This window comes from Lygodium microphyllum, chromosome 1, assembly GCF_053477565.2.
Source record: "Lygodium microphyllum isolate KBCC chromosome 1, Lygodium_microphyllum_v1.1.10, whole genome shotgun sequence".
NCBI classification, from domain to species: domain Eukaryota; kingdom Viridiplantae; phylum Streptophyta; class Polypodiopsida; order Schizaeales; family Lygodiaceae; genus Lygodium; species Lygodium microphyllum.
Window position 1 is genome coordinate 52,384,663 of NC_141135.1, and position 27,055 is coordinate 52,411,717.

Below are 27,055 nucleotides of genomic sequence, written 5' to 3' on the forward strand. Positions count from 1 at the left end.
ACTAGGATGCGATGTCCCTTGACTATTATTGATACTAGTCCTTCGAACCCCGGTGAGAGGCGCCAAAAGAACACCTGCACAAAGTGCCAGGAGAATCTAGAAGCGCCTAGTACATCATTATTAACCTGTTCTTCCAACCTCTTCTGTCTCTCTTGAAATATGATCTGTTTTACACTTTTCAAAAGCCTATATAACTGCATACATGTGAAAACTTGTAAGAAATTGAGAAATGTGCTACTGATGTTGAGCCCTGCTTGTTGCAGCTAGAAACGATTTGAAAAAATGTAAATCCTTGGAATGTGCCCAAGCAAGGTGTTATCAGATGCAAAGATCACAGGTTTTGCTGAAATGGGATCAAAATGGTCCTCAGTTTCAAATTGATTAGCCATTACACATTCCTGAGAATGAATGCTCAACATTTGAGAAAAATACAATTTCTTCTAGCTTCTCTTCATTTGATGTAATTTTCCAAATACCACTTGTAGGTGTCAATAAGACCATCCTTAAGAGAGATCTTTGCTTCCCAGCCCAAGCTTGCTAAGTTTTCATTGTCCATGAGTTTTCGTGGAGTACCGTCCGGTTTGCTGGAATCCCATACAAGATTACCTTTAAAGCCAACCACCTCCTTAACCAATTCAGCCAACTCTTTGATTGTTACTTCTTTTCCACTTCCCATATTCACATGAGGAATGTCACTATACTTCTGCATAAGGAACAAAACAGCATCTGCCAGATCATCAACGTGAAGGAACTCACGCAAAGGTGAACCTGTGCCCCATACTACCACCTCTTCTGATCCAGAAACTTTTGCCTCATGGAAACGCCGAATTAACGCAGGAAGAACATGTGAATTCTGAGGGTGAAAATTATCATGCGGGCCATACAGATTTGTTGGCATGCCCGAAATTGCATCCCAATTGTATTGAATCCTGTAAGCCTGACACATCTTAATTCCTGCAATTTTGGCAACAGCATACCATTCATTTGTCGGTTCCAAGGGACCTGTGAGAAGTGAATCCTCTGTGATGGGCTGCGGAGCAAACTTTGGATAGATGCAGGAAGAACCAAGAAACAGAAGTTTCTTTACTCCACTTTTATAAGCAGCATCAATTACATTGGTTTGTATCTGCAAATTTATGCCAATGAAGTCTGCAGGATACGTATTGTTTGCATATATTCCCCCAACCTTAGCTGCAGCCACAATTACATACTCAGGCCTAAACTCACTGAAAAAGTTCTCCACAGCTAATTGCCTTGTGAGGTCCAGCTCCTTGTGTGTTTTCAAAACAAGGTTTGTGAACCCTTCTTTCTTCAGCTTTCTCACAATTGCTGAGCCTACTAGGCCAGAATGTCCAGCCACAAATATTTTGCCCTCCTTGTTCATAATCATAACCATCTTTGCTCCTGTCAGTTGGATACCAGGTAATAATTCATGCACATGAACATACAAAAGTACATAAAAATATAACTGTCCAAACTCTCCACTAACTGTCTTGCTATTTACATTCAGACAAGCAATGGCACAACTCAAATAAAAACAAAGGTTATATATGTTAGAATTTGGTAATTCTGGGCAGTGCTCAGTCTATTTTATGTGGTATATACACTCCTTGAAGTGTCAATATAGTGTGTGTACCTAGTGTCTTTGAACATTAAATTAGTGACACTAGGAACTAGAGTAAGTTAGCCTCACTCTATCTTTCAGTTCAGCAAGTACACTCTACTCTTTGGCAGCTGCTCACTCACTGTCACAGTCTCCCTTCTCTCTCCTCCATTGCTGATCCTGTTTTCTCACAATCGGTATCAAAGCATCTTCTGCGCGCGGATTCCGAGCAGCCACCATCAGCCAGTTCCACTCTGTCAAGGTCCTACTGCAGCCAACCAACGTTCAGCCTGAGGAAGAGGAGAAGGAAGTGCCACCAGTTGATCCTTCAACCCATCTAGCTGGGCCACTTGTTAGTGTGCTCCAAACAGAGTCACCACCACCACAGCTGAGTCACCTATCAGTCAGGCACCGTGAGCCCCGCCTGCCCAGCCCCTACCACTGCCCACCATTCTATCATCAGTGCCGCCTGTGATCACTGGTCGTCACCACCCTGTGCGCTACCTACATTACTCCTGTCCAGCACCTTTCTGACGCCTCCAGCCCCACCCACAATGCCATCTAGACAAGTGGTGTCTGCCGCTTGTCTGCCACCGACTATGCCCAACTGGCACCACCTATACCTGAAATGGCCATCAGCCTACTCACCCGCCACTTTGCACGTCACCTGCCTATCAGCAGAGCCGCTACTAGCCTAGCCATGCTTGGCCACCACTTGATGCCGCTTGCAGTGTACCACATCGCCAGTGCCTGTTTGGCTGCCACTTGCTCAATGCCGTTTTGCTGCACCTCTGCCAGCTACCTCCAACACTAAGCAGTGCTCCCACTCTGAAGGTCCGGCCCCCAGAGACCCGCGCGGGAACCCCTCGGGACCCGTCTAGGCCCCGGAGCAGCACTAGACCCATCCCCCAACTTTGCCATATCGACCCCTCAACACGTCACGGGGCACCCCAACACGTCATGGAACGCGACACGGAACATAACACGGCACAAGATTCACCCAAGGGCCCATCTTGAGGGCATCACGTCATATTCATAGGTAAAAAGCATTTACAAGATCACCAGGGCTCAGCAAGGGACTGTGTCATGGTGGGTGGGTGGAGCTATCAACGCACTGCGACACGACGCCAACACCGTGGGTGAGGGAGCTCAAGAGGTACTCCCTCATACACACCTCCCCTTGAAAAAACTCGATGACCACATCGAGTGAGGGAGGCACAACTTACTGGCCTTTGAAAACGGCGATTTGACTCAGACTCATATTTATCGTCGGGGGTCTTAACACGCCTCACTATCAAGGCGGCCAGTGTCTACCCGCTAGGTGCCATGCTCACTGACTCTATTTACAACTGTGAAACATGGACTTTTCATACTTGTTGCATTCCACCCACTGACTCTATTTACAACTATGGAGTAGAATGGGACTTGGGCAGAATTGTGAAAGAGACTTTATTGGGCACATCAACCCATCCATCTACTAACCAAAATTTACAAGCACAGAATGGAGGGTAACCCAGTCGAAGACACGTTGTGCACCCATGCTCCAACTTGGGTCAAGCAGCTTGAGTGCGCAGAACTGCCTGTGGACTAAGGGTTCACTAAGCAGCTTTCACTCTGAATGCCAAGCCCAGAATGCAAGGGTCTAGGCAATGACACCTCGCAGAAGAAGGCCCTCTTTGGCCACATCTTGCAATCTGCCGCCGATGAAGAGAGTGTAAGAGGTGTGTTTTGCCTTGAACGCACCTCCCCCTTGAAAAGAGCTGGACCTCTGTCGTCCGAATCTACAATGATGCGCACCCTTGCTTTCTAGCTTTCCTCTTAGTGCCCTTGGAGGCACGAATCTGACTTGAAGCTCTTCTTGAAGAAAACCACCCGACTTGCTAGGATGCAGCATGCCGTTTGGCCCTTCTCGCGAGGTCCATTTCACTCGCGTCTAGAATCCTTCCCCGCGTTGCAGCACACATCTTGAGATAGACTTGGGGAAGCTTGAAGCAGATTCGAGGAAGTTTTCTGTTGGACTGAACCACGAGGGGAGCACACTGGTTGTTTGGAATCCTTCCCCACGTTGCAGCACACATCTTGAAACTAATTTCTGTAAGCTCGAAGTAGATCTGGGGGAGTCTTTTGTTGGACTGAGCTGCACGAGGAGCACGTGTGACAGGAGCAAACCGCACGACACACCTGGAAGGTGCATGCCGCTTAGCCCGCCGCGCGAGAACCATGTCTCCCGCATCAAATGCCCCCACCCTCGTTGAAGCACGCCCCGGTAAAAGGATAGGATGAGAGCACCGACCCTGGTTGGACTGGAGAGTTGGAGCACCTAGCCAGCTCGTGACGACTTGATGGGTTGCATCAAACCGCCGCACCTGGAGAGTAAGGGCCATTTCCCTCGCCGCGATCACCTTCGGGCCTCTGTTGCCCAGATCTGACTGTATCATGCGCAAGTAAAGAAGGCAGGCTCTAGATCTATCCGTACATGCCACACACTTGAAATTTCAGGCCCTTGGTGGCCAGATCAATCTCTACAAGGAACTTGTAAGCCGTTCGGGTCCATTTCATAGCATTGAACTTTTTGGCTTGGATCGCGAGGGTCATGTCCCCCGCCGTAATCACGTCAAACTGGCCCTTCACGGCCTGAAAAGACAAGGAGGTTCCCATTCGCTCAAGCAACTCTCGGTAAGGGGCCACCACGCCTCGCTTTGCTTCAAAAAAGGGCCTGTGTATGCCCGGATCCGTCTTGCGGCCAAATGAGAGCTAAGCCTTCACACCTCGCTCTCTCCTTCATCACTTGCTCCTTGATGAGCCGGATTTGCATGGAACTCATTGGAGTGTGAAGCCTCCTTGCTTCCCCCTTGGTTCCATCTAGTAGTCTTTCGGCAACTTTGAGTTCGCCAAGACGGTCGCATCCCTTTGGCCCAGAGACCTGAATGGGCTTGATTGCACACGTGGGTTTCCTTGACTCCTGCACCTTCCTGAAACTCACCTTCATGTTGAGCGCGGGTCCGATGTCGTTCCCTAACTCACCCACTTGGGTTTGCTTCCTGAAGATCCACTTGCCATGGTTGGACCGCACTTGGAGTTCCCCAGCACTCCCAATCTTGATACCGCGTGAGGGTCTGTCACCCTCGGAATCGGCCTTTGCTCCTCGCTTGCTGCATGAGGGTTTTGCACCCTCTAAGTTAGCCATTGAAGCACAAGTTAACTCCTCCTCGGCTTCGTAGCAGTAGGACCTCACTTTCTTGCGAAAGCTAACCCGTTGTCGCCTACTAACCGATTCAGATTCAAGGGGCATCGGATTCGACGGATGTGTCTCCTCCTTTGCCCCGCAGACAGATGAATAGTTCACTGGTTTCCAAACCTTTCTCCTCTTCCTCTTCTCCATACCACTCCCTTCCACTACAACTCTCCTCTTCCTCTCTTTCTTCACCCAACATGCAACCATTCGTTTACCCTCCCGGTGCAAGGAGCCTTCCTCAACACACAAGGCCGTTCTTTTACCCTCACGGCTAACGAGCTCCTCCTCACACTCCTCCACACAACCGGCCATTCTTTTATACTCGCGGCTAACGAGTTCTTCACAAGGGTTGCCCGTTCGTTTATTCTCCCGGCGCAAGGAGTCCTCCCCAACCACGATCTTCCGCTTCTCATCTGCATCAGAAAAAACACAGGGCACCAGTTCATTTATACTCGCTGGGCTAGACAAGTCTTCCTTCACCTCACACCCATTCCTCTTCACTTCAGCACAACTCTTCATCTTTGTATCTGCATCAAAAAAAACACAAGACACCAGTTCGTTTATACTCACTAGGTCGGACGAGTCCTCCTTAACCTTCCCTACTCCTACACACACTTCCGCATGCTTACATAACACAAAACATGGTCCCAGTTCATTTATGCTCGCTGGGCCGGACGAGCCTTCCTTCACCTCCTCACCTAACTCAAACTCACCCTTTACCTCATCCTTCATACCTAGTTTTATACAAGGCGCCAGTTCGTTTATGCTCGCTGGGCCGGAAGAGCCTTCCTTCGTCTCCTCTACTCCTACATTCCTCATCACACCTTCTATACATACCTGCTTAACTAACTCAATGCTACACTTTACCTCATTATCAACGCATGGCAAAATACAAGGCTCCAGTTCGTTTATACTCGCTGGGCCGGACGAGTCTTCCTTCGCCTCCTCTCCAACACAACTCAAAAACAGTAGAATACTAGGCTCCAGTTCATTTATACTCGCTGGGCCGGACGAGTCTTCCTTCTCCTCCTCCACTCCAACACACCTCAAAACATCATACTTCACCTTGTCTTCAACACAAAACTTCTTTCCTTCACCTCCTCTCAACTTAAAACACTTCGCCTCAACTTCACTCCTCACCTCAATATTTGTACATGGTAAAATACAAGGCACCAGTTCATTTATGCTCGCTGGGCTGGACGAGCCTTCCTTTACATCTTCCCCTCCAACACCACTCATTTTCGCATCTCTACTCTCTAAGATTTCATCTTTCCTCAATTCAACACGCTTCAACACCCTTTCAGTATGCAACACCTCCTTCTCCTTCATTCTCTCCATCCCCACCTTTCCTTCACCACGCTTCAACTCAACGCCAACTCTAGGCTTCAAATCATCAATCTTTTTCAGCTTAACAGGGTCACGAGAAAGAACATGTGGTCCCAGTTCATTTATGCTCGCTGGGCCAGACGAGCCTTCCTTCTTCTCTCCTCTCACCTTCCCTTCTATCTTTTCCAAAACATGGGGGCATATCGCCCCGCAGCACACTCGACGCACATGGTTTAGACTTAGCCTCTTTGGCTTCGTCCATCTCCTTAATCACCACCCCATTCACAACACATTTCTTCCTGTCAACATACTCCAACACAACTTTCTTCTTCAACTTTCTCTCCTCCACCACGTCGCTTCTCATCATCAACTCAGCATTCTGTTTCTTCACTCCACCCTTCTCATCAGCACACGTCTTTTTCAAACAAGGGGTCGGCTTCTTTGCCATAACCCGCACTGCACCCTTCTCCTTCCCACTATCCATACTCTTCTCTACCATCTCCTTAGTTTTGGCATCCAACGCCACGCCACGCTGCTTCAACCCTTTTTGCATAATTTTCATTAAATCCACAAACTGGGCCTTCATTGCCCGCATCCTCTCTTCGCTCTCCTTATCCTCATCCTCACTCCCATCATCATCTCTATCTTTAGTTTTAGAGCTCGAACTCGACTCTTTACACTTTGAGGGCACAAGCCGCCGCAGTGGCGCATCAAACCGATTGGTCTTTTTCATCTCAGCATCATTTTTCTTCTTCTCCACCCCTTTCTCTTCCACTCCATCACTCCTACTCCCCTTCACAACCTTCACTTCTTTCTTCACCCCCGGCATTCCACCCGTAGCGATAGACGCATCAAAATCCAAAGCAATTTTTCTTTTCAACCCACTTTCACCTCATCCTGCCTCCCTTCGATCAACCTCATCTTCTTTTCCGGCTCGATTCGAATTTGGGACAGGGCACTTGGCCTGCTTCCACGTCCATACCTCAGCTTTTCCCCCAAACCCAGCATATCATACTCCAAATCATAAAATTCATCTAGAAGGCTTCTTTTTTTTTTTTTAATAAATATACTCCACAGCATCAATTCTTGACTTTGGCAAGGCACTCTTCAGAGCTTTCTCAACACGCCTCAACCCAGGCTCCCCAACACGGGGGTTTGTACACGCCACCTGCGAAGGCGGCTCTGATACCAAGTGTGAAGGTCCAGCCCCCAGAGACCTGCACAGGACCCCCTCGGGACCCCGTCTAGGCCCCGGAGCAACACTAGACCCATCCCCCAACTTTGCCATATCGACCCCTCAACACGTCACGAGGCACCCCAACACGTCACGGAACGCGACACGGAACATAACACGGCACAAGATTCACCCAAGGGCCCATCTTGAGGGCATCACATCATATTCATAGGTAAAAAGCATTTACAAGATCACTGGGGCTCAGCAAGGGACTATGTCACGGTGGGTTATGGAGGCACCGCTAGGGTTTGCATTGAGGGAAACACAGAGTGTACGACCACAACAAAAGCACAACAAGACAAACACAGACATAGAAAGTAAAACTCAAATCCTAAACGCAAAACTCAAACACAAATAGAACGGATAGAAAGAACACAACTCTGAAGTGAACGAATGCTGTAAATGAATGTAAGAGTGTACAGTGTGCCCAAGGGCAAAGCAATGTATTGGAGACTGACATCCACCGGAGAGGGATCCCAAGTCTATGACCACCAATCTGAGTGTAGGATGAAGAGAATGCAACACACGCAAGTGTCAGGAGGGCCTGAAGCACCAAATGCAAGCACAAGAGGGTGTGGAAGAGGACTGTGACACCTGTCCCCTAATGTGGAGGAGCTGTCACCTAATGGAGAAAGCTATCAACTGATGTAGAAATTGTTGCCTGGCTGGTCTAGAACCAATGGTCTGGAACTAAAGCCAAGCTGCATAACGTGTTGGAGATGCTGGCAATGGCTGATGGATGCCAAACGCAGCCTGAAAGGGTGTCACTTAGTGAGTGGCAACTATAGAAGAAGACACCAAGCACTGCAGCAACAACAAATGGAGTGGTAGCAATCACTGGGGCTGGACAGCCACGTGTGTGTGTGGACTAATGGCTGAAATCTACACTCAAGGGTGAGAAACCTACACAGAAAGGGATTGAAACTGAATGGGGGCAGCCTGTCTATGTATAGATGAGGATGGACCCTCCCAAATTAGGGTTTCACTAAACTCTCTCGGACCGCTCTCTATTTTAGGGTTTTCATTAATTTAAGCTTGTTTTGGGGCCGTTTAAGTGGCCAATCAGCATAGAATGCATTTCTTAGCTCAACACCCCCTCTCAAGCCCAAAACAGGGTGAGAAAGGAAGACTAATCCATTTTGCCCAAGGCATCCCACCCCAAAGCAACCAAGGCATCACACAAAGGATGCACGACGACTGACCAATGGCCTACCATACTATAGAGGTGATGGTTATCTTACTAAGGGAGTCCAAGTAGGCCACTAGGCAGCCACTGTGCACCCTTTGTCTAATGCCCTAGCTACTTTGTGGTGGGACGCCTTGGGCAAAATGGGTTGGCCTTTCTTTCTCACCCTATTTTGGACCTGAGAGGGGGTGTTGAGCTAAGAAATGCATTCAAGCACATGGAATGGCAGCAATCGTTGGGGCTAGATAGCCACGTATGTATGTGGACTGATGGCTGAAATCTACACTCAAGGGTGAGAAACCTACACAGAAAGGCATTAAGACTAAATGGGGATAGCCTATCTGTTTATAGATGAGGATGGATCCTCCCAAATTAGGGTTTCAATAAACTCTCTCGAACCACTTCCCTTTTAGGATTTTTATTAAATCAAGCTTGTTTTAGGGCTCCTTAAGTGGCTAATCAACATAGCAATTCTTAGCTCAATAGTTACTAGTGACTTGCAACGACCACGAGGCCTTGCACCTCAAACACCTCAACCTCATGCTCATGGACAAGTGGTTGTTGCTTCTGTCCCTCCTCCCCATCCCATGGAGAATCAAAGGAAAAAGGATTGAAAGAATGCTTAGGCACTTTCTTTGATAGCATTGTCAGTAAAAAGGGCCATCATTCCGAACATTCAGTCTTGCGAGACCTCAAAATCAGCATGGGACATACTTGAGGGTATGTTTGCAGCCTGCAATGACGCCAAGATCTATCTTCACAGAGAGTTGGAAAATGTAAACATGGATAAGGGTGATAGCATGATGAACCACCTTACTTATATACAGAATTTGCATGAGCAAACTGAACTCTCTTCAAAAGTCATACTTGGTTTCCACCCCTCTTTGATGTTGTCATTGGGGGGAGCAACAACCTCTTATATTTGTGGAGTTGCAAAGCCTCTTGTTGCCAGAGGAACAAACTCGAAAGAATGTTGCATTGCATTCAGGTGATGTAGCCATGCTTTCCAAGTTTCAAGGCAAAGGTAAAGCTAGGCAAAATGCAAAAAATCAGCAAAAGGGTGATGCTGGACAGCCATCAAACAAGACTCTCCAAGACTCAAATAAGTCCAATAAGAAGGGAAAATGCCATAATTGCAAGAAGCTCGATCACTGTATTAATGAATACCTAAAGAGATTGGCCAAGGAGAAAAAGAAAGACTCTGGTTTGGCTGTCCAAGAGGCATCAACCAACAAATCAGCAGATGGTAATACGTCAACTAATTTGATAAAGGAGGATTATGCATTTCTCACATGTAATTATGATTCTTCTATGGCTGATTTGGCATTTAATGCTACTGAAACGTAGCAAATATGGTATTTTGACAATGGTGCATCAAAGCATACCACTTCCAAGAAGTGCCTATTTACTTCTTTGCATTCAGCCCCTGCCAGGAATCCTGTCACGTGTGAACGGCAGCAATTACGATGTATATGGCATTGGAACAATCACTATTCCTGCTACAAATGGTTCTGACTTCATGCTTCTCGATGTCTTGTTTATGCATGGCATTTCAAAGACGTTGTTGTCTACTACTTCCTTCAATAAGGATGGCTTTCAAGTCATCTTTGAGGATAACAAATGTATTCTCAAAGACAGAGAGATGAACTATGCACTTAGGCTATTCAATCCCCGTACAAGCAAGGCTTATTCTTGTTAGATGATTATGACATATAGTCTCATGATGCTCTGGCAATCACTAGTCTTATGCCCACTATACAAAATGCAAAGCTTTGGCATGCCCGTTATGGATATGTGGGCTTTGGGAGTTCGATGGCTCTTCAAAGGTGTCATATGATAGATGCATTGCCTCCAATGGTGGAGACCCCACCTCCTCATGCATGCAAGGGATGTATTTTAGGCAAGATGCACAAGTTTGCCTTCAAAAAGGATAGTGCAATAGGGATGTATTTTAGGCAAGATGCACAAGTTTGCCTTCAAAAGGATAGTGCAATACGTGCTATCCGAAAAATGTAGCTTATTCTCTCTAATGTTTGTGATCCCATGAGGACACATGCACTTGGAAATCATCTTTACTTTATTACATTTATTGATGACTACTCATGGTATACATGGGTGTATGGAATGAAGGCCAAATCTGATGTATTCATGCATTTTAAACATCTTGTGGCAAAGCTTGAGACTGAAACTAGTTCAAAAGTGCAGACACTTCGCACAAATGGAGGAGGGGAGTGCATTTCTTGTGCATTTGAGACATGTTTATTGGATCGTGGCATTACCCATCAAGCCACTGTTAATGACTCCTCAGCAAAATGGAGTTGCTGAAAGAAAGAATCGCACTCTCATGGAAATGACAAGTTGTATGTTAAAAAGCAAGGGGCTGCCTCATAAATTTTAGTTAGAAGGGCTTCAGTGTGCAAGACCTGTATTGAATCGCGCACCCACAAAGGCTTCAAAGACAATCACATTATTTGAAGCTTGTTCCGAAAGAGCTTCGTGGAAAGCTTGATAATAAGGCTATAAAATGCATCTTTATTGGCTACAGTTCGGAAAGCAAAGACTATCGTATATATGACCCATGCATGAAGAAGGTTTTTGTCAATAGGGATGTCATATTTGCTGAAAATGGAGCATTTTCACATGACGAGTTTCAAATGCTAGCCACCCATGACATTGGTGATCCCTTTGAAGGCCTTTTGCCACTTTCTTTTGAGTCTGTGCCTGCTGTAAATGGCAAGACAGACTTATTACAGCAAGCTGTTGCTGCTCCATATGCTTCCAAACAACAAGGTATTAATGAGGGTTTGCCATATGTAATGGAGCAACAGTTCACCATGAAAGGGCTGCTGTCAATGCAGTAAACATAGTCCCAAGATGGCTATTACAAACTCTCCGAGAGAGTAAAATGGATGCGCCTTTACCTCAGCACACTAAAAGGGCTGCCAAACATTCAACACATGATGCAAGTGAGGCATATTTGGCTGATATAACAGAAGTAGATAATTGTGATGAGCATGTGTTTATGAGCTCAACGTTGGATGATGAGCCTATTTCCTTGGACAAAGCTCAGCAAGATGTACATTGGATGTAGGCCATACAAGAGGAGTTAGACTCCATTGCCACTAACTCTACATGGAATCTTGTGGATTTACCACCTAGCAAGAAGGTCATTGGCACTAAGTGGGTTTCTAAACTCAAATGTAAAGCTGATAGTACAATTAATAGGTACAAGGCACAATTGGTATCAAAAAGGCTATGCACAGAAGATGGACATAGATTATGAGGAAACTTTTGCTCCTACATTCTATATGAGTACAATGAAATATGTAATTGCAATGGCTGCAAATTATGGTTGGAAAGTATATCAGTTGGACATAAAGATAACATTCTTGAATGGGGATTTGCCTGAGGATGTTTATGTACCACAACCTCCACAATTTGTGATTAAAAGGAAAGAGCACATGGTATGCAAGCTACATAAAGCTCTTTATGGTCTTAAACAGGCTCCTCATGCATGGTACTCGAAAATTGATGCATATTGAGCCAACAAAGCTCAAAAATAGTCCAACTACTGCCACTCTATACATTAAGAATGAAAGGGAGGACTTGCCGATTATTATTCTTTATGCAGATGACATGCCGCTCATTGGACCTATAAAGGGAAAATTTGCAGATTTTAAGGCTGAATTAAAACATGCATTTGCTATACTAGACATGGGCTGTTTAACTACTAGTTGGAGATTCAATTCACCCAAAATCAGCATGGTATCATCATGTCACACTCACAATATGTGGATAAGTTGTTACATAGGTTTGATATGCAAGATTGCAAACCTATCTGTACCCCTATAAAGTCAAGCTTAAAGTTGTCTATGCATAATGGTAAAGGATGTATGATGTTGCAATTTACAGCTAGGATGTTGGCTACCTCATTTACCTTTGCAACACGTCTTGACATTTAGTATGCACTATCTCAGGAGGTGAGAAGATATATGCATAGGCCATGGACCATACATTGGCAAGCTGTTAAGCAGATCTTCAAATACTTGTGAGATACTCAGTCATATGCATTATTATTTCCCACGAGGTGAGACTTGCACTTAAAGCTTACAATGATTCATATTGGATTGGCAATGCAAACACTAGACAGTCTACTAGTGGATATTCTTTCTCGTTGGGCCCTTGATGCATTTCATGGCTAAGCAAGAAACAACCTACAATGGCTACCTCAAAAATTAGGGTTTTGCCGCCACTTCGAGACATGTGCCATCAATAGAAAGCATCGTACATTGAATTCAACACCTGAAATTTGTGGAATTATTAAGCAATTTAGATGTCAACCCCATCCATTGTGAATTTGGGGCAACATTTGGACAGTTGGGATCCAATTAGAATAAGTCCTTGGTGAAATTCAAGGAGCAATTGACCCATTTTGTTTGTTGATTGCATCAACAGCCAGGGGCTTTTTGGGTCAGCCAAGGAGATTGTAGAATCTCAACTCTACCCACTCCATTAGTCAATAAAGTAAAGAAATACCAAAAGGGGCACCAATTTTGGGGCCAACAAGGTGTCAATTGTCCAAGAATTTTTAAGATAAATTATGCATTTTTAATTTTTTTTGTAACTATTTACTATAGTTAAGTACTTGATCAAGAATTACCACCTTATCCAAGAAGGAAGGCAGCTTTCATGGTTCTATTTTCCAAGATACCACTCAATCCCTTGATTTGGTGGGCCCAGGGCACCTGATTGCAAGCCAAAGGATAACGGCAGTACAACTTGACCTGGTCATTATCCCTACTCAATTGGTGTCTCCATACACCTAAACACACTCAATGAAGTGCCTGGTAAGAAATATAGCACGCTGCATTTTCTGGTTTTTGTCTTTAAACTGCTCCAAAATACAAGTACAATGTCCCTCGAGCTTCCTTGAAGCTTCTGGAGCAAATAGACACCAAAAAATGTCCAAAAACCCAAACCTGCAAAAATATACAGCAGGCTGTAATTTCCTGTTTTGGGCCTTGTTTTACCTGCCAATCACTTGTCTGCGTAGCCAACGGGCTCCCGCACCTTATGGGCCACTTGCCCTTTGAATCCTACGAGATTTCACGCGAGAAATCTCAGGAAAACAGCGTTTCCCACACAAGTATCTGCTTGGGAATGCAATTAGCAAACCCTGTCCCTGTTCAAGAGGCTCTTGCCTCGGCAATTATGCATAAACCCACAACACTGTACATGATCCATCTGATCAGCCCACAACACCGTACATAATCCATCTGCTCAGATAAGGAGAGAGTGACCTAGGAGGAGCAAGCTCAACCTCTGTACATGAGTCAAAGATGAAGAAGTACCCACCATAGCTGATGTATTTGCAGCAATCTGCCCTCAGCCCCATGAGTTCCATGCTCCAATCTGCCCCTTATGCATTGAAACTCATTTTTGTGCTGCTCTCTCTCTCTCTTTTGGGAATTTATGCCCAAATTGTGACACATGGCATACATGTAACAATTTTCCTGTTCAAACCTTTCGGTCTAAAATTCTCTATGATCGATGCAAAATTTGACCTCGTCACAAACCAGAGAATTAATCCTTGTGCAAAAACGAAGATAATGACGCGAACAGATTCTGGGGTCCAAAAATAGTAACTCCCTAAATTTTAGGAGCTGCTTCCATTGCATCCCCACTAGTCTTCTGACCATATTTGCAGACTATGGCTACATCCAAATTTACAATGTAGCTCAACTGAAAGTGAATTTCCACTGATGACCCCACATGGACTAATCTCTTGCAGATTTGTCCATCTTCACTTTGAACTAGTCTCTTCCAGGCTAGTTCTTCAACACACTTGTCCATATACACTTTCACAAGTCTCTTCCAGGCTTGTCAATCTATAGTGCCATCAGTCTCTTCCAGACTTGTACTGGACCTTAACTGTCCAGTCTTGACTCACTGGACATTCCTGTCCATTTCACATACTGGCCATGCAACTCAGGCGTTTAGATTTCAAGAGGGATCCTTCCAAAAAGGAAAAACCAAATAAAGTAGTAATAAAGAAATCAGCAAAAAGGTAATAGTTGTCACAGTCCTGTGACAGTAAACGTCAATCCCCAAGCAAACCAAGGGAAAAATTGGTTTGGATGCTTACTAGTCAGCTTTGACAACAAGAGACACTTGGATTAGAGGAGGAGATCAGAGGATCTCTGTTGTACTCCTTCCACTTGCAATATAAGATAAAGGAATACCACAAGGGGCGTCAATTCTGGATAGGGCATTTAATGTCCAAGATTAAAGTGATAAAGTGTGTATTTTCAATTTATGTGAATTTTATATGTGCTATAATTAGTATTAAATCAAGTTATTTACCACCCTATCTAAGAAGGAAGACTAGTTTCAAGTTACCTATAGTTTCAATCAACTTGTGTCTCTTTTGTTGCGGGAAAAACAAAGCCAACTCAACCACAATGCTACCATGGCAACTAAATAGGCCTTTTCCACCCATCACCATGGAAAACCCAAACCAAAGGTTTAAGAAAAGGTTGTTGGTTAAAAATTAACAAACTTTCACGTTGATCATCCTTCTACATCTACCCCTTTTCCATGGAAAACAACCTTTCATGCTAGTCCACCATCCTCTTCCAATCCTTCCAAGGATACAAATACCAAAGCTAAGAGGTGTAATTATTGCCAAAAGATAGGGCATGACATCACTGAACATCATAACGCATTGCATCAAAAAAGGAGGATAAGTCCGGTTTTGCACTTACACAGAAGTCCACAACTATTCTCAGTTTAAGAATTACAATTTTTTCATTCAATGTCAGTATAATCCTTCTATTCATAATACTTGTTTTTCTATTACTAATGTGGCTTCTACTTGGCATTTCGGCAGTGGTGCATCTAAGTACATCATCTCTTGCCAAGTATTATTTTCCTCTCTCTTATGTAACTAAGGGAAGGCATGTGAAGATATGCCAGGGTTTGCACTAAGGAAACACAGCATGTACAACCAAGTCTGAATCACAATGACTTAGACAAAGACAAGAAAAACTCAAACCCTAAATGCAAAATGCAAAACGCAAAACTTAAACATAGAAACAAATACAGAGAGAAGAAACTCTGAAGTGAATGAATGATGTAAATGAATGTAAGAGTGTACAAAGTGCCCCAGGGGCAGAGCAATGGAGTGTCCGAGAGTGATGTCTATCGAAGATAAATTCCAAGTGCTATGACCATCAATTGAAGTGTAGAGGACAAGGAAAACACCAACGCAAATCACCAGAGAGTCAAGAGACTAAGGCGACTGTCTGGATGCTACCTAAGGAGGAAGGCAACAACAAAAAGTTGCAAACACAGCAATGGTGGAGCCGCTAGGAGGATGGAGAAGCACACTAGCTGCCACCGGGTAAAGAGACGACCAAACGTAGACTGTAGAACATTGCCAAATGAATGGAGAAGGGCTGCCACCTATCGCTACGAACTGTAGAGTCCAAACCCAAGCAGCAAGAGGGGTTGGCAATGACAATGATGTTGAATGCAACTCGAGGAAGGGTCCCAGACAATGGGCGACAGCTGAGAAAGAAGGCACCAAGCATTAGAGGAGCTGTGGAAGGAGTGGCAATAATCGCAAAGAATAGACCACCATGTGGGTGAATGCCGATGGCTGAAATATGCACAAGAGGAGTGAGGCTGAATTGTGGGTAGCCTATCTATTTATATATATTGAAGGGTGTCCCAAAAAATTAGGATTTTGAGGAACCACTAAAACTCTCTCGAACCATGTATTACTTTTGTGTTTTTCATTAATTAAGCATATTTTGGGGCTATTTAAAGATACTAATCAGCTATAAAGCATGTTTTGGCTCCATAGGGTATAGTTATGTGCACTAACAATGCCTCTTATGCAATTAAAGGCATCGACCATGTGCAGGTCGTCTCCGTCTTGGACACTCCTTTCACATTGCATGATATTCTCTATGTGTCCGGCATCAAGAAGAATCTTATTTCCATTTCAACCATTGCAACTTCAAGGTCTCGCGTCCATTTTCATGGCCCCCGATGTGTGGTTTATGATGATCGGGTGCCTTCTTCTATTGTATTGAGCCGCACTCTCAAATCAGGACTTTATTGACTTGATACTTGTGATCAATAGCATGCTAAAATTTCTCTTAATCATGCTCCTTCAACGAGTGATCTTTTTATGATGTGTTCCTTTAGTGCAACATATTTCAAATTTGCTGACTTTTATTCCATATATTGATGATTTCTTATTATTGGGATCAATTACAGCATCATTTTGGTGTTCTTCGCCCACCTTTGGCTCCCCAATTTGTCACCATTCAAGGGGGCATATTTCCATCACCAAAAAAGGATTCAGTTGCCCAATCAACCATCATAAGTAACAACCCTCTTGTGAATCATTGGTAACCAATAAAAAGTGTCTTCACTTTCCTCAAGGACACTAAGAATTTAAGCCTTTTCTTCAAGGCTATTTTTTCACTTATAAATGGATTCATGGAGTGTGATTGGGCTGGTTATTCGCAAGACATTTTGACATATCTTTTTTATGAAGGTTATTTCTCCATCAGAGTTTCGAGCCATTCAACTATTTCTACTCATGATACCTTTTGAAACATGATCCATCATTCATTGTATTGTCATAGATTGCTATACCCATCAAGATGAACATGTGCAACCATGACCTCATATATCATTTTTTCTAGGATTTTGTTATTTTTCCTAGATCAATCCGTCCATTTCATAAAGGGAAATTTGTAGGCCATCTCATTGGCTATGAGTAGATGCCCTTTGATCCATGATCCGGGCTTCCTAGGCATTTAAACTATTAATAAAAGCAATTCTTGCCCCTAGTCACTAGGATTAGGGTTTCATTTAGGGTCTCCTATGATGGTTAAGCCCTTATGGTTTTATTTTATTATTTAAAGACACTCCGTGTCTCATTTGCACATAAGTATGGCATTAGTCATTATGTTCGCCTTGAGTGATGTACTCTCTCACTCATAAATTCACTCATTCGTGATTGAGTATTGTTGTGCATTGATTAATTCTTTCATCTCATTTATTTTCCAATAAATTAATCACACAATTACTCTATGCATGCTGGGCCAATAATGTACAATTATGATTGGTTATTTACTAGCATAGTAACTATCATCTTCCATATTGGTAGTACATGGAGTAACAACATCGTGCTTGGTTAATTCAAAACATATATGAACAATTGTACGTTTATAATATATGCAATAATGGTTGAGCACATGATTGCTAGAAAACATGTATTGGTTATTTTGTTTGCCATATTGGATCTTAACTGTATGAAATCGAGGTTGCTTGCAATGTTTCAAGAGGGACATATATCATCAAAATGAGAAATGGGCTTAATTATTTAATTAAAAATGAACTCTAATTCCGATACCACTAGGTCTTGGCATGGTAACCATTGCACCAACATTGAAGGATTTGACACCAAGGTATACAATGGACAAGTGTACATGCTATGTGGTACAAGGACAGAGCAAAAGAAACAAGGTGCAATATGAAACTTTCATTCATTGAAAGTTTGCACCTTAGGTTTGCTGATTATTTGAAAGTTTCACCAATAAGCAACACATTTATGTTATAAAGCGTGTCCTAAGTTTAAGTAATCCAGTGAGTACCTCACTTATGATTAGTGGCTAAGTCATTACTTAGCCCATAATCAAAAACGAGATAGGATTAAGTAGTTGTTACTTATTTGAAAAGTCTCTCTCTCTCTTATATTTTTGAGCAAACCAAGTTTGAAGACAGTCATCCTTCTCTTCTTTGCTACTATAGAAATTGCAATTTTCAGCCATAGAACATGAGTTGACAATGTGTACGGAGTTAGGACAACGATCAATCTTCTCCTCTTAGCATGAGAATCCATTGGGCAGCTTTGTAACTTCATTTATAACAAGGTTCCATAGAAGAAGTTAGAGAATACCTAAACTATAAGGAAATCCAGGACTTGACCTTGCACCTTGACCTCAAGAACCAATACACCTGCTTAAAAGTGACTTAAAAGAAGAGCTGTAAAGAAAACTTAACCTTATACAATGACCCACAAAAATGAGGGAAAGGCCTATCAAGATAGCTAGGGCTAAGAGGTATATCTTGTAGCACCTTAAAATTGAACTTTAATCCCTATACCCTAATGACAAACTTTTAAGGTATTCATCCACAAGGAGTAAGGTGAAGGCCAATTCCCCAAGCAAACCAAGGGGCAAATTGGTTTGACAGCTTGCTAATTATTAATGATAATAAGTAGCACTTTGATTAGTGAAGGAAATCAATGAATCTTAACTATACTCCATTTATTTGCAATAAAAGATTAAAAAATATCAAAAGGGATACCAATTTTAAGACCAACAAGCTATCCGTTGACCAAGATTAAGTGGTAACATTTGTATTTTCAGTTTATGTGCATTTTATGCTTGCTGTAATTAGTGCTTAATTAGGTGATTTACCACCTTATCCCAAAAGAAAGGCTCATTTTAAAGGGTTTGGGCTTTGAAGATAAGTGCTTAGACTCAAATATCACAAGTCCGTTTATCGCTCTTGTAAAATGCAAAACACACTCAGCTCTTGCACAATGCAGCCATCACAATAGCTTTGGTAACCATCATTCTTTGTTAATACAATGAGAGGATACACTAAGGTTTGTGGAGGAAATTCGAAGTGTACAAACATGACTAACAAATAAACTCTAAAAATGCAAATGGAGAAATGAGAGAACAAACATTGAAAAAGAATTGAATCAACAAATCAACTATGCTAGGAAACTTTGAATACAATTCATATGATGGGCCATGATGGAGTTTTTAAGTCCCAAAGTGATAGTGATGGTTTTACATTTCTCTGTGAATGTGACGGTCTCTATGTTCTTGAACGGAGATGGGACTAAACTAGAACGGTATGAAATTATTTTGCATATAGATTGGATCAAAATGTATTAAATGATGGATTCCATGGAGCAACAACCACTAGGTTTCATTGTGCAACAATAAACGTTTACATTTTGATACCAATGTAACCTAGCTAGAACTTTAGGCTCTTAATTTAAGCAACTTTAAAACAAGAAAACTAAAAGAATGACACACAAGGAAACAATGCTAAGGTGTGATCCCGATGCAAGAAGAAATCTTCATTGTCTTTCCCAATTCAAGACATCAACCAAATTTTTGTCAAGTTCTGAACAATTAAAAGCAAAGAAAGGCAAAACAATCTAATTCAGAAGTCCTCCAATCTTGCTCTCAATGCACAATTTAGCCTCAACCAAGTCAAAGACTTCCACAAAAGAGAAAAGTTTCATATATTTTTATATTGGCACTCACATGCCAAAATCAAAGTAAGGACAAGCTCCCACAATTCAAGCTCATTATGCAATTCTTCAATATACAAACACTAGTAGCAATGTCATGTCTTCATGAGGAGCTTTATCTAAAGATACGCTTGCATGCTTTGAAAAATTATGGGGGGGTCATACTTTCACAAGGACTTGGAGATTCTAAGCTTCAAAGCAAGTTACACACTCGAAAGAAAAACAAGATAGCTAATACAATAAGTACTATAATTGGGTACATTCTATGTATGTTAGGTCTTGGGTCAAATGTGGTACGTACACAAAGATATCTAATGATGATAAACATACAAAGTAAAGATCGAACCATTTGCAGCAAATCACCCTCAAAGATGAAAAGACTCTTCACCCAATGCAGAGTAGCTTTCAGGCAATCAATCCAACACATTAGAAAGCTTGCACACCCTTAATCAGCTTCTTCTATTGTTGCAGCACTATAGTCACAATTTGCAGCAAATCCCCCTCAAAGATAAAAAGACTCTTTCACCCAGAGCGGAGTAGCTTTCAGGCAATCGATCCAACACATTAGAAAACTTGCACACCCTTAGTCAGCTTCCTCTATGGTTGCAGCCCTAAGGTCACCGAAAGGGTCTGGTAGGTTCAGTCCATTCCGTACATACCTGGCATACGCTGTGCAATTAGCCACCTTCTACCATGGTTGACAGCCACATGCCCAACTAAGCGATCTGACGGCTTATTATACATTCGGTACATAGCTAACGTCTCAATATGTAGGATCTTTCCAGTAACTAACGTTTTGATATTTCACAATCAACCCAACATTGTCATTTTGCCTTGTTATGCATTCAATTTTATGACATAGCCCACATCTCAATGAGCGGCATCTTTTGCCCAATCAGCTTCAAGATTGTCATTTGTTGAATTGATTTGCTCCAAGTTTTGAGGATTGACCCAAACATTGATCAAGCAAAAAGCACGAAGAACAGAGAGGAAGAGGCCAGAAATCGCATACCTGTGCAGGTTCTGTGAGCTGTCTAACGTTCTAGGTGCTGGTTGTAGAAGGAGGACTCGATGGTTGTGTAAGGTTGTCGCATATGTTGGCAATAAACAAATTACACGTCATCATTATTATATTTAAAACAGCTACACCACTAAATTATGAATAATCAAAAGGGCGCAACTGAAACGTCAGAGCCCTCACAATGGGTCGTGAGGCTCCTTCTTGTATACAGATTCACGTACACATCTAATACATACACACACAGAACTGTTCGCCTACAACAGAGTCTCTGTCTTCCTGTGTTTTCTACTCTGAAATGATAAGTCTCTGAATCTGTACATAATACATTAAAATTGTGATGAATTCTGAAGATACCTGTGTACAGTAGTTGTCAACATGGTATCAATCGCTGACAACTACTGATTCTCTACTTTTGTAGCCCTCTCGCTTCCTGCTGCAGACTTAGCCTCTTGATTTGATCCGGACTTATCAAGGAGCCATGGCCGCAGCATCCACGTCTAGTTCTGTATCAAAATTTTACCAGATAGAGAAGCTTCAAGGCAGCAACTACCTTCCATGGAGCCTACGCATCAAGATGATACTGGAGAAAGCAGGTAATTGGGGCGTAACTAATGGCTCCGAACCTGACCCTGCAAAACAACCTATTGCTGCTGGTGCTCAACCACCGATTGATGCGGAGAAAGCAACATGGAAGAAGAAAGATCTCGAGGCCTGAATTGAGATTGTTCTGCACCTCGGCGGCCGTCAACTTCAACTGGTTCAGACTTTGGAAACTACGCATGATATGTGGGCGCTACTTAAGACACAGTATCAACAGACGAATGTGGTATCACGTGTCTTCCTACACAAGCAGCTGAATGACATCCAGATGGTTAACTATCCTACTGCGGAGGTCTTTCTTGAAGCCTGGCAATCTGCCAACGACAATCTTCTTATTGCGGGACTGCTCTTACCTGATGAGGTCCAAGTAAATATACTCCTTGCTGCTTTACCTGAAACATGGCAATCGTTTGTTTCACAACATTCTAATACACCAAATTTACCATTAACTACCTTGATTGCTAACATAAGGCAAGAGGATCAAATCCACAATAAGGGAAGGAGCGTTCCAACATCCCCAGGCAATCCTCCACCTGTCCCTCTTGCCATGCTCGCTGGAGGATCTCACTCCCTTCCCCGTTTCCGCTCAAGGCAATTCAGCTCACGCCAATCACATCTAATCAATCAAACAAGCCCACAATCTCGCACATCCTTCTTCTCTCGTTCATCACGCAATTCGATGCAGCCTCAATTCAATCCCTCTCACTTTCGCAATCCAGTGCAAGCCTCAACCTCGGCCAACTCTGTCCCAACCTGTACTTTTTGTCATCGCTGAGGTCATACAGATCGGCAATGTCGCACTAAAAGGCGTCAACATCGCAGCTCCCAAAATAGGCGCCTAAATGCAAATATGGCTTATCAAGCTGATGATTTGAGCGAGGAAGTTTCCTCGATGCATCTCTATGCTGCTATAGCTGCACAACCTAGTGATAGCAATGTTTGGTATCTTGATACTGGTGCCACACACCATATGACAGGAACCCAAGAATGCCTCCATGATTACCATCAAGTCACCTCACCACTTGAGGTTCGTCTTGGTGATGATTTTCTTTATCAAGCTGTGGGAAATGGGTCTCTCCATTTGCGGCTACCAAATGGTACAACTACTGTGGTTACCAATGTCTATTACATTCCTGGCTTAGCCAAGAACCTTCTTTCAGTCAATGAGCTGACAAGCCATGGCACTTCTGTGGAATTCCAGCACAACTACTGTGTCATAAAGACACCTTCTACTTCAGGTGTTCCTACACACCTCATCTGCCCAAAGAAAGGGCGCTTATATCCTCTTGGGTTGTCTGTTATTCGCCCTCCAATGGAGATGTATGCTGCTACCGGCTCTGAAGCCGAGGAAACTCTACGATGGCATTACCGCTTGGGCCATCCGCATGTTCAAGCCATGCGCACCCTACAAACACATAAGATGGTGACGGGTTTTAACCCAAAACTAAGCCATATATCGCTGTGTGAGGCATGTATCTTTGGCAAAATGACACGAAGCAAGTTTCCCAGATCCAAAAGTAAGAGTAAAGACCTTTTGGACTTGGTCCACTCAGATTTATGTGGGCCTCTGCCAACTACTTCGAATACAGGGTCTATTTACATTCTTACTTTCATTGATGACTGGTCGAAGTACACCATTTTGTACTTCCTAAAACAGAAATTTGAGATGCTTACTTGTTTTCAACACTACAAATCCTTTGTGGAACGTCAACTTAACAAGTCTCTTCGAAATCTTCGAACCGATAATGGTGGCGAGTATGTCTCGCACGCCTTTCAATCCTATTGTTCTGATGAGGGCATTTTCCATCAATTCACTGTTCCCTACTCACCACAACAAAACGGTGTCGCGGAGGTCGCACCTTGCTCAATGCGGTGCGGGCTATGCTTCAAACTGCAGGTGTCTCTGAATCTTTTTGGGAAGAAGCTGCTGCTACAGCTTGTTACGTCCAGAATAGGCTCCCTACTCGTACTCTTCCCAATGTTACTCCCTATGAGCTCTGGACTAGTGACAAGCCTGATCTCTCACATCTCCGAATCTTTGGCACACCTTGCTATTCTCTCATTCCTGCTGAGAAACAGGATAAGCTCTCTTCCCATGCTGAACGAGGAATTCTTGTTGACTATGGTGATCGTTTTGGCATAAAGGGCTATCGTGTTTATCATCTTGACACAAAGAAATTCTCCTTTAGTCGAGATCTACTTTTTCAAGAGGATTTGCTGATTACAACTCCTACTACTTCAGCAGATACCTTTCAACCGTCTCTTGGAGTGTCTCCTCCTTCAGGGGCTGACTCATCAATCATTGCCAGCCCTTCGTGGAGCTGTTTTGAAACACTGTCTACATCCACACCACTTAATCCTCCTGCTGGTCAACCTCCTCCACCACCTGCTGTTCTTGGTGCCCCAACGATTGGTGGACAGTTGCCAGTCACGCCAGCTCGACTTGATGTGCGTTCACCTGCATCTCTGCACACTTCTACTACTCCGCTTGTTGTCAGGCAACAGACCATACCTATGGCAGCAAATTCTCATGGAGCTGTCCCAGTGACAATTGCTACTACACCGGTGGTGCCCTCCTCCTCTACACGCGTTCCTCGAAATCGCTTTACACGTATTAACTATGAATCTCCTATTTTTCAACCTGCACATACTTTTGGCTCCTCAGCATTCCCGTCTCGAACTGCTCATCAAACATCTACATCTCATGAGCCACTTCGGCATCTAAGCCCTCCTTCATCCTCATCGCTTGAGTCTCCTCCCATCAAGACACGAAGCCTTCGTGATATCCTTGGTAATCTGAACCTTGCCTCCGCTCGGCCCTCTGCCTCCTCGCCGGATCTTGCTACTTACACCCTTTCTCTTGAGGGTACTCTTAGTGTTACTACTGCTCTTGCTTCTCCTGATTCTCCTCTTTGGCGTGCTGCAATGGAAGCTGAAATGGCATCTCTACTTCACAATAATACCTGGGAATTGGTCCCTCTTCCTCCGCATCGCAAACCAATCACCTGCAAATGGCTTCTTCGAAGAAAGTACCGCCCTGATGGCTCTATTGAGCGCTATAAGGCTCGCCTTGTTGCTCGTGGTTTCTCTCAAGAGCCTGGCATTGACTACTTTGAGACATTCTCTCCTACATTACGGCTGGCCTCGTTGCATATACTCTTAGCTATCGGAGTACAGTATGATCTAGAAATGCATCAGATGGATGTCAAAACAGCCTTTCTAAATGGTAAACTTGAAGAAGAGATATACATGGTTCAACCTTCACACATCGTTCACCCTGACTATCCTAACTATGTTTGTCGTCTTTTACGGTCCCTGTATGGTCTAAGACAATCTCCTCGACAATGGAATGCTCGCTTTCACTCCTTTATGCAGTCCATTTACTTCAAGCGACCCCACACTGATGTGTCAGTTTATATTCGCCACCTTGGATCCCACTTTGTTATCCTAGCCCTCTATGTGGATGACATTGTTTTGCTCACAACCTCACTTCCAGCCATGAACCACATCAAGAGGGAACTTACAGCTACATTTTGCATGAGTGATGGGGGGAAACTTAGTTACATTTTGGGCATGCAAGTACTTAGTCATCGACCAACTCACACTATGCATCTCACTCAAGCAAAATTTGCAGAAGGCATAGTGAAGAAGTTTAACACAAGTGTGCATAAGCATTGTTGGACACCATTGCCACTTATACGACAACAAACATATTCTGTACATAATGAAGACACGATACTTTGGGTGCATGATCCACTCTCGAAAGAATACAGGAGCATCTTGGGAAGCATTCGCTATTTAGTCACATGCACTCGTCCAAATCTTGCCTTTGCATCTGGCATGCTTTCCCGCTATATGCACGCTCCACGACATGAGCATCTCATGTTAGTGAAGCGGCTACTACAATACATAAACACAACACGTGCTTTTGGTATAACATTTAGAAGAGATAACACAACAAGTGGTCTTCAAGTTATTGGCTATACAGATGCTGATTGGGCAACAAATAGAAAGTCACGACACTCAATTGGTGGATTTGTTTTTCTTCTTTCAGGAGGCGCTATATCTTGGAAGAGCAAGCGACAACCAACTATCTCTCTCTCAAGTACCAAATCTGAGTATAAGGCAGCCTCTGATGCTACAAAAGAAGCTCTATGGATCAAGAACTTTCTAACCGAACTTGGTTTTCTTGTGAATGTTCCTATGATTATATATTCAGATTCTATGACTGCAATAGAATCATCTAGGAAGGCTAGGCAATCAGACAAGCTAAAACACATTGCTATTGCTAATCATTTTGTCAGAGAGCATGTTGAAGCCAAAACAATTACACTAGTCTACAAGCCATCCAAAGACAATGCTGCAGACATATTTACCAAAAGCTTGAGTGTATCACAACACTTCAAGTGTGCTCAGACTTTGGGAATGGAGTTTCCAGAATAACTCAGTATTGTTTATGGGGGGGTGTTGGCAATAAACAAATTACACGTTATCATCATTCTATTTAAAACAGTTACACCACTAAATTATGAATAATCAAAAGGGCGCAACTGAAACGTCAGAGCCATCGTGAGGCTCCTTCTTGTATACAGATTCACGTACACATCTAATACATACACACACAGAACTGTTCGCCTACAACAGAGTCTCTGTCTTCCTGTGTTTTCTACTCTGAAATGATAAGTCTCTGAATCTGTACATAATACATTAAAATTGTGATGAATTCTGAAGATACCTGTGTACAGTAGTTGTCAACAGCATACACCAAAAATGGATTAAATGATGAGATTAGGGCCGAAGGTATGGATCTACAGTGATCCAAAGCAAGCGACAGTACCGATCTGCCCTCTCTCTCTCTCTCTCTCTCTCTCTCTCTCTCTCTCGCGGTCGAGAAGCTAGGCTAATGCAAGCTGAAACGGCACCATAGTCGTGTGGATCTCCTCTTTCCCTTCGGCCAGTGTGACAACACGTCCATTGTACGTGCGCAGGCGCACTCTCACTTTCCCGTACACACAAATCCAAGTCACATCCAAACGAATTGCAAATTTTTAAGTCCAAATTTAAAAAACAAGGTTCCGTTGATGTTTAGGAAGGTAGCCATTAGGTTGATGAAGGTAGGGCCAAACTTCATCACTGAGAGGACGGCCAGAACAAATGCCCACCTGGCTCTATCATAGACATTATCCCAGTCCTTGTTGACTAAGATGATAAAGTCTACTTGTAAGCTAACTCCTAAGAGTGTCGTCCATGGAGAATATCAAATTCAGGACTACATTAAGGAGTCACCAAGCTAGTCACAATTTGTTTGCATGAAGGTAGGGCCAAACTTCGTCATTGAGAGGATGGCTAGAACAAATGACCAACTAACTCTTTCATAGGCTTTATCCCAATCCACGTTTACTAAGATAAAGTTTGGTTGTAAGCTAAGGGCATAGTCTATGGAGAATATCAAATTCAAGATTGCATCATGGATTTATCAGCCCCACCGTGAATG

General features: G+C 43.3%; 1 protein-coding gene and 1 pseudogene across 3 annotated transcripts; one reads left to right on the forward strand and one right to left on the reverse strand.

Moving 5' to 3' along the window:
* On the reverse strand, window positions 1-26,590 carry LOC148041109 (putative GDP-L-fucose synthase 2). 3 transcript variants are annotated; one of them, XM_087676848.1, is made up of 2 exons: window positions 21,316-21,331; window positions 1-1,404 (listed from the first exon to the last, which is right to left on the reverse strand). In XM_087676848.1, exon 2 carries the CDS (start codon window positions 1,394-1,396, stop codon window positions 452-454), a length of 945 nt encoding a protein of 314 aa, XP_087532974.1. In that variant the 5' UTR covers window positions 1,397-1,404; window positions 21,316-21,331; the 3' UTR covers window positions 1-451. The 3 variants fall into 3 exon arrangements, with proteins under 3 accessions (XP_087532974.1, XP_087532965.1, XP_087532957.1); XM_087676839.1 differs by lacking the exon at window positions 21,316-21,331 and adding an exon at window positions 20,953-21,040; XM_087676831.1 differs by lacking the exon at window positions 21,316-21,331 and adding an exon at window positions 26,297-26,590 and having other exon boundaries at window positions 3-1,404.
* Window positions 21,440-22,403, forward strand: LOC148041110 (uncharacterized; annotated as a pseudogene).
* Window positions 26,591-27,055: the final 465 nt, after the last annotated feature.

Bases quoted from the DNA above. Each gene is read 5' to 3' on its own strand.
- LOC148041109 (XM_087676848.1), bottom strand. From the start codon at position 1,396: ATGGTTATGATTATGAACAAGGAGGGCAAAATATTTGTGGCTGGACAT.